This window comes from Dysidea avara, chromosome 3 (genome assembly GCF_963678975.1).
Source record: "Dysidea avara chromosome 3, odDysAvar1.4, whole genome shotgun sequence".
NCBI lineage: Eukaryota > Metazoa > Porifera > Demospongiae > Dictyoceratida > Dysideidae > Dysidea > Dysidea avara.
The window spans coordinates 5,311,679-5,327,940 of record NC_089274.1 but is presented as its reverse complement, the minus strand read 5'-3'; the positions used below and the strand labels follow the sequence as shown (position 1 = coordinate 5,327,940).

At 37.6% G+C, this 16,262-nt stretch overlaps 1 protein-coding gene across 1 annotated transcript; it reads right to left on the bottom strand.

The window, feature by feature from the left end:
- Positions 1–1,012: 1,012 nt before the first annotated feature.
- LOC136251764 (uncharacterized) lies at positions 1,013–15,238 on the bottom strand. Its single transcript, XM_066044177.1, has 4 exons — positions 15,067–15,238; positions 2,912–3,298; positions 2,465–2,513; positions 1,013–2,402 (listed from the first exon to the last, which is right to left on the bottom strand). Exons 1-4 carry the CDS (start codon positions 15,164–15,166, stop codon positions 1,013–1,015), a joined length of 1,926 nt encoding a protein of 641 aa, XP_065900249.1. The 5' UTR covers positions 15,167–15,238.
- Between the last annotated feature and the right edge of the window lie 1,024 nt (positions 15,239–16,262).

Below are 16,262 nucleotides of genomic sequence, written 5' to 3'. Positions count from 1 at the left end.
ATAACCTCTATGCATAAAATGAAGTATGCAAAGAAGCAAAAGCCTAAAAAGGTGAAGCTTTACTGCTGGACTATAAGTCCATAATTATCAGTAAAACACAACTTTTTTACTTCTACTGTAGTCAGATCCATACTGGATCCTGCAGCTACAATATGGCCTCCATGCCTATTTTTAGTATCAGATGAATCAAATAGAGAAAAAGCACAAGTAGTGTAGCTTATTTCATTACAAATTACTTTCCTTGTTACAGTATGTATAGAATGACTCACTTCCATAGACAACGGAGAATTTGCTTAAAAATTATAATGCTTTTCAAAACGCTAGCTACATGAATTCTTTGACAATTTTAACACTCCCTCCAACCTAACCTAACTTAACTCCAACCTTAACACTCCCTCCTCCTTCCAACACTCCCTCCAACCAATCTTAACTGAATTCATTACCTGTTGCCCTGAACAAATATACTGCCTCATTTTAAGTGTATAATTATCTGTATGTAGTAAATAAAATAATAGCCTTTGCTGCAACTGCTGAAGTACTTGAAAAAACATACCTATATGAATGCCAGGGAATGCATATATATTTTGAGCACTGCATATACTACGTACATCAAACTAGAAAATTGAGATGTAGAACAAGTTTGTAGATATATATGAACGTATTCTTTAACAATTTTGACAGATCAACTGTGTTTAGTACTCTACCATATATACCTGGTTCAAAGTGGTAAGGACTTTGATTTGGATAATTGGTGAAATTTGGTGCATCTGCCAGTATCAACTCCTGTGCTCCATCATGAGAAACCCATTCGTCAAATTAAAGGTATTCCATATTATGATTTATAAGCAAAATTCCCAAATATAGTATCACCGTGGTGGCTCTGTATGTACCATAAATGCAAACACTATAATTACAGTGTATATCATGTTAGCAATAGACACATACTATCCATGCACTCTATACTTGTACTGAAGTATGTGCAAAAGCTCACAAGTACAATGCATAACGACTGTTAATCTATTACAGAATTAATGTCATTATGAATTATTTCCATGTAGCGGGCCCAATCACAACCCATAAGTTCCAAGTAAAATTCAGGGTCTGAACTATACAACTTTTCCATCTCCTGCAGTCTCTCCAGTTCATTGTGCATTCTATGAAACTCTTTATTTAAGAATACAGCATCTCTTAAGGCTGCTATTTCATGATTTTCTATTTTTTCAAGAGATGTGTCAAGCTCTGCAAATTTTGCCTCTAATTCTTCACATTTTGCTCTGCATTTTTCTACCTGTAGTATTACATCATCTACTTTCTGACACCTGACAGTGACCTGTTCTTTTAAATGTTTGGCTATTAGTTGTTTTTGAACTTGCAGAGCTTCACTGACATTTAAGGCCCTGCTAAGCCTCACCCGAGATTCTTGCAATGATTCCATCCTTTGCTGCTTCAGTTCAGGGGATAAATGTACTAATTCACTAGTATGATCTATGACACTATCACGGAATTTTGTAGATCCAATCCCATCTTCCAATGTAAATACTAAAGCACAAATAATGGAGTTCCCAATAATATCTGGAATTGTCCCTGCTGCTTTTAGAGCACCTTTCTTTGGATGCTTCACCTGACCTCTGTATTGCTTACAAGTGTCTTTTTCTACACATAGTATGAAGTGTTTTGAAAATAGCTTTTCAATATCAATATCTATTGTTTGCACATGAGGACGATAAAATTGATGGTGATTTCCAGGAGTGCTTGGAGGGGGTAGATCAGATATGTTTTGCTGAAATTTGTCAAGGTGCTCTTTCACATGGAAGATAGATATGCTTTCATATCTTGGTATTGTGATAGAGGATATATAGACTGGTTTGACAAACAAATGACTAAGAGGACCTTGAATTCCCAAGAAAGCATTGATTAAAATTATTGAACTGCATTGTAAGGAGTGTGGCTTTCCAATGAATGGCCGTTTCCATGATAAAAAATGGCGTTCTTTTTTAGAAAAGAAACCACAGGGAGGATGTGAAGTGAACAAGTGTAGTTTTATATCATCTTTCAGCATATATCCCTTGTTTGTTTCATTGAGTATAGATTCTTGGCCATCGTGAAGTTTGTAAATTTCTGTTAAAAGGTAAAAGCTTGCCAATCGGTAGCAAACAGCTACAGCATGTCCATCACAGAGACCCCATTGAGGTTCATTGGCATCATGTGTCCTTGTAAAATAGGAACATTCTTGTTTGAGTCTAGTTCCTGCAGTCAGTAAGACAACCTTGAATTTGCCTTTCCTTTCAACTAACAAAGCTGCTATACATGTAATGATGTTTGACTTGCGATCATGTTTTGTACTTTTCTTCCATTTATCAATAAATTGAGCTTTATAGTACTCAGAGACTGCATTACAAATTCTACATAAAATAGAAAATGTATTATTAGCTGTAACATCTATACGCCATTCATGCAGACATACTTTTCTGACTTCTTTGTACTTAGAAAGGCTGCACCACTATCATTAATTCCTATGTATAGTGGGAAATCATGTTATGAATACACATCTACGAAGAAAACTTCATTGAAACCAAAATATATTTTGCCCAACCATAAAATTTTGTATTAAAATATTGAGTAATAAAAAAGAAACCAGTAAAAGGTATTATGTATCACTTTACTGTCACTCTCAATGGAACTTGATTAAAATGTGTGTTGAAATATGTTGCTACAAATTTGTACTGAATCTTGCACTAATTCAGAGCTCAAACAATCAGTTTATGTTTGCAATTACAACTGTAGCTATATACTACCACTAAAAATTCATATTACTTTTCGTAGGCCCTGCTACCAACTGAATATATTTTTTCAATGCAAATATGATTTACTGAAAAGGTATATACAATTTACTGCAGTCACATGTAATTACCTGAAACTATACTACTCTTAGCCTCAAGAGGTAAATTGATCTGTTCTGTTGAAGCTAATAACAATTTTGTTGGCTTTGATGCACCTGTGTCTGACTCCTGAAATGCTGTTTCACTTACAGGCTCTTGTTCCTCCACAATGTCACCTAAAACTATCTGCTCTGTATCTTGCTTTCTACCTGTATTGGCTTCTGATATTGATTCACCCATGACAGCAACATCAGTTGTTGAAGCCTCTTCCATAGTGTCCCCCCCTGCAGAAATTTGGTGTGATGTGGGTAGTGGCACTGGTGAATTCTGTGATGTATCAGACTGAACACCAGAAGATTGGAGTGACAGTTTTGAGGGATTTGTATTACTTGTATCTTCTGCATGGGTAAAACTGGAACCTGTGTGAGTATGCATGTGCACAAAATATATACAAATAGACCATTACTTTTGGAATAGACTAAGGGGTGGTCCACAATTTTCTGCTTTTCCGCGAGCGTACAAACCGTACGCTAGGGGGTAAAATCGTATGTACGCTTTTAAAATATCGATAACGTGAGTTGGCGAGAAATCCGAATGTAGTGATGAGGCTCTAGTAGTGAACCTCTACTGCTACTTATTCAGTGTCCAATTATAACGGTGGACTAAAGCGAGCTGATGCTGTTAATGCATGGGCCCAAGCCAACACATGATTGGAAGAAATTTTGCTTCAGCGAACTCTGGACAACAGTGTAGCTAGGGTTAGCTACCAATGAAAACAAGCTTTATAAGCTAAAGGAAAGAGCTCATTGAATCTACAGGTAAGACGGTTGCCTATAGAGAAAACCTGTCTCTGCAGAGTGTATACCCACATCTCCTGACTCCAGTCCACCTCAGACTATGGTGAATACTCAACAAACTAGTACCACTGTTGCTACTGCCAGTGTTGGGATGGTTTTGTATGAACATGTCGAAGATAGCCAAGAACTGTTTCTATGATGTGTATGTACACATTTGCAAATGTGCATCAGGTACTAATGCCTGCTGTGTGTAGCAATGTTTCTTTCAGGGTAGTGTCAACATTTATACAGTATGCTTTGGGATGGGGGGGGTTAGAAAAAAGAGTACTCTTTGCACGCTCGCAAAAAGCAGAAAATTGTGGACCACCCCTAAGATATATAGCTTTATATATATCAAACAGTACGGTACAGTGGAACCCCTCTTAATGGACACCCCTGAATGGTGGACAGCCTCTTTATAATGGACAATTAATAAAGTCCCAAATGCAACTTCCAACCTGTGTGTATTATTGTCTCTTCAATAGCGGACACCTCTCTATTCCGTAAAACGGACACTGCATAATTTCCAGACATGGCAAGCACTACAGTACAACACCTCGCTAATTTCAGACACAAGTAACAAAGGTTCATTGCCAGTTACAACAATCAATCGAGCTACATCATTTAATGCAGAAAACACTGTTTCTGTATTGCCTACTTTACAAAGTGTAAGACAAATTGCTGAAGTTACAAGAAGCCATATGAACGTAAGCACCAAAGTCACAAGATGCCATAAAAATGTATATACAAGTACTACTGCTAATGTTCTTACACAGGTCTTCTGAAATTAGTAGCTGGTGCACTTTAAGAATAAACTACACTACAGGATAAACTACATAATCTGTATAGCCAACCATCTTGATAACTATGTAATCAAATACGGAGTAATCCAGACAAATCTTTACGGGAGCATGTAGTTATAAAGTTATTGTGGTGCCTAATTGCCTGGATAGTGTAGTAGAGGCCACACACCATAGGTAACCCATGCCCAATAACATCACTTCCGTTACTATTAAACTGATCCTATCTGTTTCACATGTTACCATAACCCACCCATCTTGTTTCACCACTTGGTCTGGTCTCATGCATTAAAACTGATTATTTTAAAATTTTAGAAAATCCTTCAAATAAGGACACCTCCATATAAAGGACATATTTCATTTCCCCAATGGTGTCCATCTTAGAGGGGTTCCACTGTAGTACTGTTTAAGTAGGGATCACATCAAAAGTGACGCGCACCACCAAAGATGCCAACTTTAAAAGTCATCCTTGAGACATCTTATGTGATGAAAACCACCTTTATGGAATAATAATAATTCTTCTAACATGATATACAGTATTAAAAACAAGAAAACACTTTCAGGTGGCTGGATATAGAATTTTATAAAAATACCAAAGCTCAAAATTTGGTCTGCCTCACTCACTCGTTGACCATGGTCGCAAGCCTAGAGACCAAACAAAGCAGCACACAGCCACCATTTTATGCCATACTAACAAACTCACTGGTGGGATGTGTCTTTTGGGGTTCCGACGAGTGTGATTCATCTGTGTTTTCTTTTTATCTTCAATCAGGTTGGTTGTCTTCTTTTTCAAGCATTAAAACCATATTGAGGTGTTAATTTTCCGTATCAACACTTTCCCTGAGCAGCATATTTATATGCCACAAAATTGCTTCAGAAGGCTGAAAGAAAAAATGGACACTCAAACGTAGTCTAGTGTTGCGCGTGATACGTTGATACAGCAACTATGTTGTCACTTCAACTTTGCCAACGCCTGGACTGCAATTGACGAAGAGATTTACTATAGACAGACTAATAGCTATACTCGAGAGTTTGTTGAACACACTGACTCAGCCACTTGCCGGACAAAATACTTGCTGGACAAAATACTTGCCGGACAAAATCTGTGTGTACTTGGCTACAAAACACTTGAGTAGCTGTAGATAGTTTGGCTTACGAGAAGATTTTATTACTTCATTCTGTACTTGAGACAAAAGGCCTATTAGTTCGAACAACTTCCGGCCCTGGTAAATAGAATGACCATCCTTCAGACTGAAGACATACTATACTAGCTACTTGTACCTGAGACAAGTCATAGACCTGAGCGCCTGAGCTCCACTGCTACTACAATCAGAGGTAAGTTATGCATGGTACTACGGGCCTATGCACTTCCAATTTTGACACAGCACGTACTTTAATAAGCTGTTCAGGAACTTGATAACAATATGTCTATACTTGTTATGTGCCCCGTATATAGTTGTTTTCTTATTTACTACAGATAGCTATTATAGCATTGAGTTCACCTATGGTGTGTCATGCCCTCTAAAGAAAGGAAGAAACAGGAAAGGGATAAACCTATTCATGAATCCGTAAAGCTGATGGATCAACTGATAGGAAAGAATATTTTCATAATTATTATCATAGTGATCTAAAGCTTGGCCAGCAGAGGTCAGCAGCAAGTTCTAAATCCTCCTACCATAAGGATGTCGAAAAGAACAGGGAGGCCACTGCTGTAAGATCTATAAAGTCTTACGATAAAGATGTTGAAAAGAGCAGAGAGGTCACTGCAGTAAGATCTATATAAGGATGTTAAGACTAGCAGATGATTTAAGAAATTCAGGTGTGGAAATATAATTGTAGTGTTTTTATTTACCATGCATGAAATGTATTTACTTGTGATTCTTTTCTATAGGTATGCATTGAGATCACCAAATGATGCTACCATTCATATGTATGTTACTGCTGTTAATGAATCCCTAAGGAAGGACAAAAATATAAATGAATGTCTTGTTGCAAAGTTCAATGACGTTTATAATGTAAACTAAAAACTTATCATCGATACTCAAATCTTTGCATGATCAAGGTCCTGTTGCTCCTTGATATAAACAGTATACAATATCTTTCATATATAACCATGGATTAGTACACTTATAGCTACAGCTAACTATATCGCTGAACTAAATAACTCAACAAATTGGTATATCAAATTCTTAAAATGAAGTAGGGATCTATGCTACAAAAACCACTGAAACAAGGATTGTTAAGCTACAATCGTGACATCAAATGGTCAGTGGTTGTATTGTTTGATTGTGATTTGATGTCACAATTGTAGCTTAACAATCCTTGTTTCAGTGGTTTTTGTAGCATAGATCCCTATACTTCATTTAAAATTCGATATACATAACTAATATATATATATAGACAACTACGAAAAATTAGAAATTTATAGTATGTATAGGGATCATAGAAATAAATCGCAAGTAAACAAGGGAGGTCATCTACACCCCACTAGCAAACATATACATAGAAGTAGGGATAAAATGTCCACTTAGTCTAGTAGTGTAGATGACCTTCCTTGATTACTTGCTTTTTATTTCTATAGTCTCTACTGAAATGAGAAATTTCTAATACTTGTTTATTTATTTCGTAACTTAGACAATGGTAGGTAGAGTTTACTTTGATGTGTGGCGGTTTTTCGTTACGAATAAACACACATGATATAAGGTGTCTTATTGGTAAGACACCTGAACTCAATAGGACACTTGTTTCCACCACAATGAGACCCACAGTAATGGCAATTTGCCTCTTGTGGACAATTAGTATAGAGGACTTGCACGCGTGAAGCAACGGTTGCTAGGCGGACATGTTTCGGGACAACTTTCTATGGCGCATATTGGGTCAAAACGAAGGTAACGAGATTTATTCACTAAGCGCTGAATATAGTGGTACTGGGAAGCGGGGCTGGTTTCGAAATAGAAGATCTTATCATTGGCTTCGTGAAATAGGTGGCTAATTAAATTTCGATACATTACTCACCGATTCTAACTTCATAGCCTTTTTTAACGAGCTGGGTGGTATTTACAACACAACTCAACACTGATTCGCTTCATTACAGCCTGTACCAAATCCTGAGAAAGCGCCTTTCAGCCACAACACTGTCCCGAAACATGGCCGACAGCTACGGTTGCTTAGCAATTACGATGATTTACGTCACGCTGCAAGTCCTCTATTCAACACAGTCATTATGGAAATGATGCAATTGTGAGCCGATTGTAACAAAGAATTGCACACAGGTATATGCTCTCATTTTTGTAGCTAGCAGAGGATTACACTATTGTGGTAGCTGGATAATGCTTGAAAAAGTCATTAGCTAATCCAGTTTGTGGCTTGCGCCACATTGCATCACGCCCTGTAGACCTAGACAGTCATGCTGGGATTGGCTATTCACATTCACTACCATTCTCACGCACCTCTAAAGCCACAAATACAACTTTACAAATCACTATCATGTTCCATTGCTTGTGTGACCTCAAGTATTTGCTCACTGAAATGCTCTTGGTGTTTGTAATAGAGGCCCTCTATAATACTAGCCCTATATTGTCTGAAACACTTTGACACTCGTAATAGGCATCTTCAAGCCATCAGTGATGTCAATAATTACCTCAGCTGCATCTCAGTAATTATTGACGTCACCTCAGGTTTTTAAATCCTCGAAGACACCTATTATGAATATCTAACTATTACATAATTTATGATTGGTGAACCAATTCATACTGCATCAAAGGAAATAATGGCAACAGCCAGAAATTACATGCACCTGACTATCATTTACTAGAAAGCATTGCTGCCTTATTTTGCTTCATTTTCAGTATTTTTCTACCCATTATACGGCATTGCAAATGAAGAGTAGTATAAGAAGTGTCTCTACAATGAGTCTAGCCATTACAGAAATCACAATTAATTTTGTACCCCGACTATCAATTACTGGGAAGCAAAAAGCCATTCCACTTCATTTTCATGCAGGTATGTTCTACCTATTATACAACATTACAAACATAGAATAGTATGAAAGTACCTCTGCAATCAATACAGTCACTACAGCAATTCTTGTGACAGCCAGCTGCACTGAAACCACCATTACTGTGAATCAATACCTACAGCAGTGGAGAAAGTAATAGGACCAAGGAGGACAAAGGTAAGTCCATGATGCATGCATGCATTGCAGCTACAGCAGTTGGCAAAAAGACACCTCTAGGGCTGAACAAGTGAAGAAATTAAGAGTTGCATTGTGCTTGGCTGTATAGGCATCAGTTAGTCAGTAGAAAACTCTGTTAAATAGAAAATTTTTTAAATTCCTTGAAAAACTTATTGAAAGGATTTGGATTTGTTTGAAGGCATTTATGGGCTTTACCAATACTGCAAAGTTGTCAAGAAGGAAAAGGTACTAGTAATATAAGGCTGGTTTTTGGGTGATATTTTTGGGCAAGAGAGCCAAACCCTCCATGATCCCTACTACAAAGTACTACTGTGCTGTATCACAAGTGCAAGGTTTTTTACTGGATATGAAGTCATAAAAAGTACACAATTTATAGACCTATTAGAATAATTAATACAACAAAGAAGGTTAATTTTCCTACTGCTAGGTATCCCCTTGGTATGTTTCATAATTTTGGCACAATAAGTGTTTACCTACAGTATTTCCTGTTGCTACTACACTGCTGCCACTGCTGCTAATCCAAAGAATAACTTCCTTGTTAGTTTGGTAATACACATAAAAACACTCTACAATAGTGCTACCTCACTATATAATAATTACTATCGACCTTCAATATAGTTACAGTATATATATATCATTATAAATCTCGCGTTGTGTATTAATGGTCTATAGTGGGGGCGACAAGCCCTGCCCTAAGTAAGACTAGACATTATATACAGCGCTATTTGAGATGTATATTGCCAATCCAACACTGTATGTCAATTTCATTTTTAATCAGTGGGCCCATGGCTTCAAATTTTTGGTATTGGGCGAAAACAAAGTTTGGCAAATTTGTTGAGTTAATACAGATTTGTATTGGACACACGATTTGACGGATTTTAGTTTGGAAAAAACATCGTTCACTCGCCAAATTTGAGGACCAAGAGCCAGAGACATCAAGATGCTGTAGAGGAGGCGGGATGTGACTTTGTCCCACTTGCTGTAGAAAATTTTGGTGCTTGGTCACCATTTGCACTTCGAACCCTTCGTACCATCGCTGACCACACAACAGCCAGAAGTGGTGCATCAACCAAACAGGCTCGTAAACATTTGTTACAGCAACTTTCAGTTTCTTTATGGACGAACAATACCCGTATGATTTTATGATACTGGGCTTTGTAGTGTGAGGATACTGATTTTCCTTTCCCCAAACCCCTGTTGTGATTGTGTTTGTAGTTTAGTTGTAGAGTATAGTTTGCATTGAGCTGTATTTTGTGTTGTTTTTTTTTCAACTGCTTTATCTTCTGTTTTCAGTTGCAAAAAATAAATAAATAAAATTTGCAGACCTTGTCATGGATGGCAGCGGCTAATTCCAGACACTTTGATCGTTCTCAGCAATGGTAGAATCAATCCCTGGGCCTATAATTTGATGTGCTAATACAGTGTCCTATGGCCTATCTATAAACCAAAATCAAGCGATTCCGTTATTCCACCGCAAGAGTTTGACACAAATTTGTAGCGCAATCATGGGTACAGTGAGCTAATTTTGTTTTAATACTTTGAAAATGTTTATCTAACCAGGCATCCCAAGCTCATATTTTTGATTTTCAAAGGTTTATGAAGATCATAGTCATATCCTCGGCTAATCGGTTTAAGGCTCAAACGAATAGTGATTTTTACTATTCGAATACCCTTTAATCAATGCTACCGAATATTCAAACATTCTATTTTTATGCATACCAATTAACTTTGTCGGTGACTCACTGGAATCAACTACTTACATAAGAATATTTGAGTTGTTTTGTTTGAAATCATCTTGATCACACATGCATGTAAGTCAAATGTGACTAAAACAAACACAGTTTAGATACATTACATAGGTAACATAAGTGACAGTAGTTAGAATTACATGTACTTATGCATCGAACAGTTATAATTTGTTTAAAAATACTAGCATGTTCAAGTGTTCTGGGTTTAAACTTGATCGCAATCGGTTAGCTATAATTCCAGCACATGAAAAGATGCGCTCCGATGGAGTTGAAGTAGCTGGAACACAGAAATACTTTTGAACTAAAGGTACAAGTAAACTGTAATGTGAAGTACTAGCTTTCCACCATTGTAGAGGAGAAGATTCACGGGAAGGAATGTTAGCTGATAAATAAGCCCTAACTATTTCAGAGACATGATCACCACTTCGACCATTTTCAGCAGAATCATCTTCCCCAAGTAAAATATCTAGGGCAAACAAGTGATGTGGCTCAGAAGCACGTGTTTGAGAACGTTTGGCCCCTTGTACTAGCAGTAGTGTCCCTGTCATACTCAAAACTGTTGATAAGGTAAATTACTGATGTTTCCAGCAAAGATTTCTGTGAGCATTTAAGAAACTTGGTATCTTTAAACCGTGGATCCAAAAAGGTAGCTAGTAATGGAACACTAGGTTCACTTGGATCAATTTCATTCAAGTTCCATTGTTGGGTAAGTTCTCTTATAACAATATTCTTAAAATTTCTAACTGGTGCTGAGTCACCACTTTCAGGCTGCATATTTTTGATAATCCCGTGTATAACTGGTAGCATAGTTGAAACTGAAACACTGTATTTACTGCTTAAGTAGGTAGTGGCTACCTGAAATGGGTACAATACATCTTTTAGCTGTTCTAGAAGATCCCACGATGAAGGTTGTAAATCAAGGTGACGGTGATCTCGTCTAGTTACATTGCTATCAGCTAGAACTGCACTAATTGGCAATCGTAACTTCAACAGACGATCAGTCATGTAATAGACACTATTCCATCTTGTCTTTACATCTTGAACTATTTGTAGTACATCTTGGTCTGGTGACATTTGTTGCTGACGCTTCTGCAAAGCAGTATTAGCAAGTTCACTCTTCTTGAAATGCTCAACTAATCTTCGAGCCGCACTAACCACTTGCTGAATTTCATTTACTTCCAGGCCAGCCTTAATACATAATTGCAAATCATGACCAGCACAACTTTCACTTGACCACCCAAACTTTTCTGATAACATTTTTCCAGCACGAACAAAATTTGACCCATTGTCATGAACAAAGCTAACAACCTTTTGTGCACTTCTGCCAAAATTTCCCAGTATCTCCTCAATCCACGATGAAATATTATCACCTGTGTGCTGTTCAGATACTGGCATGGTACCCAAGCAAACTGATTCCATATTCCACTCACCAGAAATAAAGTGGGTAGTTAGGCTAATGTAAGCATCATTGGCAAGGCTGATCCACATGTCAGAAGTGATTGATATGTAATTAGCTGCTTGAAGAGTTTGTTGAACTTTGGCTACAGCTTCTTCATATTTGAGCTCACTCAGTTTTGTAAAGTAAGTTGCAGACGGTAAATGATAGCCTGGTTCAACAAAGCTCATGAGTTTCTGAAAACCTTCCCCATCTACAAAATTTATTGGCCTTAAATCTTTGATGATAACACTAGTTATACGGTCTGTAATAACCTTTGAACGGGTCCGAGAACACACAATACTATGGGTAAAACTATCTAGTCTGGTTTGCTTACTTGTAGATGGAGCATCACTCGAATCATTCGTGGTCCCGGCTTCACAAAATGCAGTAGCTATAGTGGCGTCTCTTTAAATGTTCACATATTGATGATGTCTCTCCGTGATATGCAAGTAAACCATCATTATTTCCAACTGGACACAACTGACACTGAACTGATTTTCTGCCCTGCAAGGCACTGAAAAACTTCCACACCACTGAACGAGGTCAGTGTTGTCTTGAAGAATTACCTCGAGAACAATTACTGGCAATGGTGCCAGTCTCATGAGTCTCTTCTTCTTCATCATTGTCATCTATTCTTTCTTCACCTGAGTCATAGCTAGAACTATCCATTGCCACGTGTATAGTCAGGCAGCGCAGAACAAAGGAAACAATTGACTTAGCACGTGATAACTTATTAACTAGACAGATGCTAAAGCATGTGGGGGTGAGCCTGAGCTTTATTTTATTTGATGTTTGATTGCATATAGCTTATTAATAAGTTGAGTAAATTTAGCAATATGTTAGTGATCTCATAATTACATTGGTGCTAATGGGTATACAAAATTAAGTTATTTTGTTAATACATCAAATATGCTTAAAATTATATAGCAGTTATCAACCAAAGGTAAATCGTGCGTTTTGCGTGCATGCTTAATATGTAGCTATATGAAATTAAGAAAGTGCAAATCAAAAGGTTGCAGGTTCGATGCTCAGGCTGGGTTCTGTACTGTTGTTTCCTTGAGCAAGAAACTTTATTTCCATTGCTCACAGCCACCGAGCATTCGGACCTATGTGGACAGCTTTGATTGTGGCAACAGGTTGACCACACGCATACAGTATGCTCTACTACAGCTTCAACTGTTGGGAAAAGATGAAGGGCATTATTAAAGCTAGAAACATGAGCAGGTGTTCTTGTCAAGTGTCTCCAGTCACTCAGTTACTTCACAATTCCTTAACCACATTATTAATAAGTTTAGAGTTTTTTGTCACTCTTTTTAGCCAATCATGTGATTTTTATTTTGTTTTCAAGTTTGGCAAAGCACTGACCCACCGCACTGGCCCGTGAAACATAAGATTAATTTTTCATGGCCTTAGTGATAAACCTTGCATCTCTTTCATCTCGTGATTCTTGGGCTCTTCTTTCTCTATCACGTTCTCTTCTTCTCTCATCTCTTTTCATGTGCGTGCGGGTGAATGTGCACGTGAGGTAGCTCTGGGACCACTACCAAGTGTGGGGACTTTCCGATTTGTATAGGAAATTTTTGTGCACACAACATACGTACCATTTCAACTACCAAGTGTGGTTTCTTTTGGGAATTTTCATGCACACGACATACATACCATTTTAACTGAGTGTTGGGCATTCTGTTTTCTTTAGGAAATTTTTGTGCACGTGACATACGTACCATTTCAACTACCAAGTGTGGGGCTTTCCAGTTTCTTTTGGGAATTTTCGTGTACGCGACGTACGTACCGTGGCCACTTCACAATACTGGGGCTCGCTCAGACTCGCCCCAATTACAGAATTCGGATCCCACGTACTTTCGATTACTCGAAGACATTATTATGGCTTCGAGTACTCGATTCGCCGGGTTCCGAATAGTCGAATATTCGGATATTCGTTTGAGCCCTAAATCAGTTGCATGTTCATAAGAATCCATGCATGCAGCACAGGCGGGCAAAGGGTATGAACTTTCTACTTGATTTATAAGCTGCAGATGAGTGGTACTTTAGTCTCCATGCTTCAAAGAGGATTGGTATAGCCTGTGGAAGGCGCTACTTGCTTTTATCCGAAGTGTCCAGAATTAGTCGCATGTTGCATTTTCGGACATTTTTACACCGGCGCTGCTAAAATTTCAGCTCATAGCTAACTCCTCAGAAGTTGATTGTATCGAAAAGAAATTTGTCTGCAGATGCACCATAACTGTAGGGTTTCCACTGAAAATAAGAAGGTGCTTCTTCTTGTTGTTTCTGGATATTTTCACACAGACCGACTTTTAAGATAAAGCATTGTTTGCAGCATTCGATATCAGCATAATTTTAACACATGTAAATATCCAAAAAGTGGTCACGTGACCAAAATCCTAGCATATAGGATTTCCACCGCACAATAGCATGATACCTATACTTTTTTCATTGTTTCTGGTTAGTTTCACACAGGCTGACCTTTAAGATAACAAACAAGCACTAATTTATTGTTAACCTGTCTATTGCTTTCAATATCAGTGCAGCGCTAACTGTAAATATAAAATACACTGGTCACGTGGCCAACAGTATCATTATACAGCTATGCATGATGAGCTATAGCATTAAAAAGATGTAGAAGTCTTCAATGAGGTACGAAATACACTAATTGTGACTTAGATCACCTTAAAATACAGTGATTTTTCAAAATTGGCTGTCCAATGTAACTATTATGGTATTTTTGGTCACGTGGCCACTTTTAAAATGTTTTTGTACATTAAAATTATGCTGATACCAATGCTACAAGCAATCCAATAATACTCTAGCACTTTATTGCTTTAATGTAAAGGTCAGTCTGTGTGAAAATCTACAGAAGCAACAAAAGGAAGCAACTTCTCATTTTGAGTTGGAAACCCTACCATAAGAGGCTTTAAAACGATTACTAGAGTTTGTCTTACTCATTGTGAGTGCAATGTTAGATTAGATTATCAATTTTTTTGTCAAAGACATGGGTACACAAAAGGCACAGCCTGCAAACGTGCTCCCCATACAGAACATACAAGTATATTAGAGCGATTTTACTAAAAAAGAGTGTCCGGACTACCCTTATCAGTGATATCAGGCTTATGCGGTAACGCCCATTTCGTGTACATTATAAATTGGCTCACTAGTGTCAATCTGCAGTGGAGTCATGATGCTCTTTGCAATTGTTTCGTACCCAGAATCTCCAGTGCACTGCTCGGCTGAACTCTCTTTGGTACCTTCCATAATGAATTATGATTCTTGGAAATGTTGACAACAAAATTTAATATCACGTGACGACGTTCGTTCCTCGCAGCAGGGACCCGTTGATTCTGACACGCAAGTTGCAAGACCAGACCTACCACCCGGCTCTGTAATTACATTTATTGGGGAAGTATACATTTATTAAAGGTGTAATTTAGACATATCTCGATATTTCCTTTTGAACAATATCTCGATTATCCAACATATCTAGATATTTGAAACAAATGCATTATTATAGTCAACTGCCAATTATGTTATTATTATTATTAGGCATTCCAGCCTGATTTTTAAATTTTGGAAAAATGGGCTTTTTATATGCTCACTAGATAGAGTATTGATTGCTGATCTCAGAAATATATAGTTTGTTGGGTTGGAATTAGCTACTTTGGCATGCATGGTGCTTAAAAACTGAAAAAAGGTACATTTTTTCTCCAGGGCTCCCCATACATTTTAAAGGGGAAAATGGCACAATTGAATCAGGAAGCCATCTAGCAATCTGGACTAGCTTGAAACTACAGTTGCTTCTAGCTGCAAGTTTGTACATGTAATGAGAGTAACTTCAGATCATATCGGATCTCAGTGATCTTTGTATGCTTTGTAGTGAGCAAATATGTTGCACACTTCTCAATACAATGGTGTATACCCATAGGCAAGTGGCTATCTCAAGTAAGTAAAAACATCAAGTTAACAACTTATAAAGGTAAACAACTAAAGTGGAGGTACCACAATGATGCAACAATACTTAAGGTGGAGTTGTGGTTTCAATTATGGCATTGTTATGCCGACTTTGAAGTGGTTTATACTTTTGAGCTGATGACACAGCCATCAGAAAATTGCTCAGGAGCTGAAAATCACTAACCAGAGCGAAGTAACTACACACTTTAAAGTAAGCACCAGTGACTACCTTCCACCCAACAGTACGTTTTTAAAAGTTTTCAAGTATTCTACATACATTGCATGGCTTGAAAAGATTACAAAACAACACAAAACTTACTTATATGTAACGCGCACGATAAAACTAAGATTTTCATGATGATCAGCGTGTGGACAAACCCCACAGCGATTTTCATCCTCATTG

Bases quoted from the DNA above. Each gene is read 5' to 3' on its own strand.
- LOC136251764 (XM_066044177.1), bottom strand. From the start codon at position 15,166: ATGGAAGGTACCAAAGAGAGTTCAGCCGAGCAGTGCACTGGAGATTCT. The intron at 3,299-15,066 runs GTGAGCCAATTT...ATACTCACACAG, and splicing joins TCCACTGCAGATTGACACTA to GTTCCAGTTTTACCCATGCA. The intron at 2,403-2,464 runs GTATGTCTGCAT...TATTTTATGTAG, and splicing joins AGTACAAAGAAGTCAGAAAA to AATTTGTAATGCAGTCTCTG.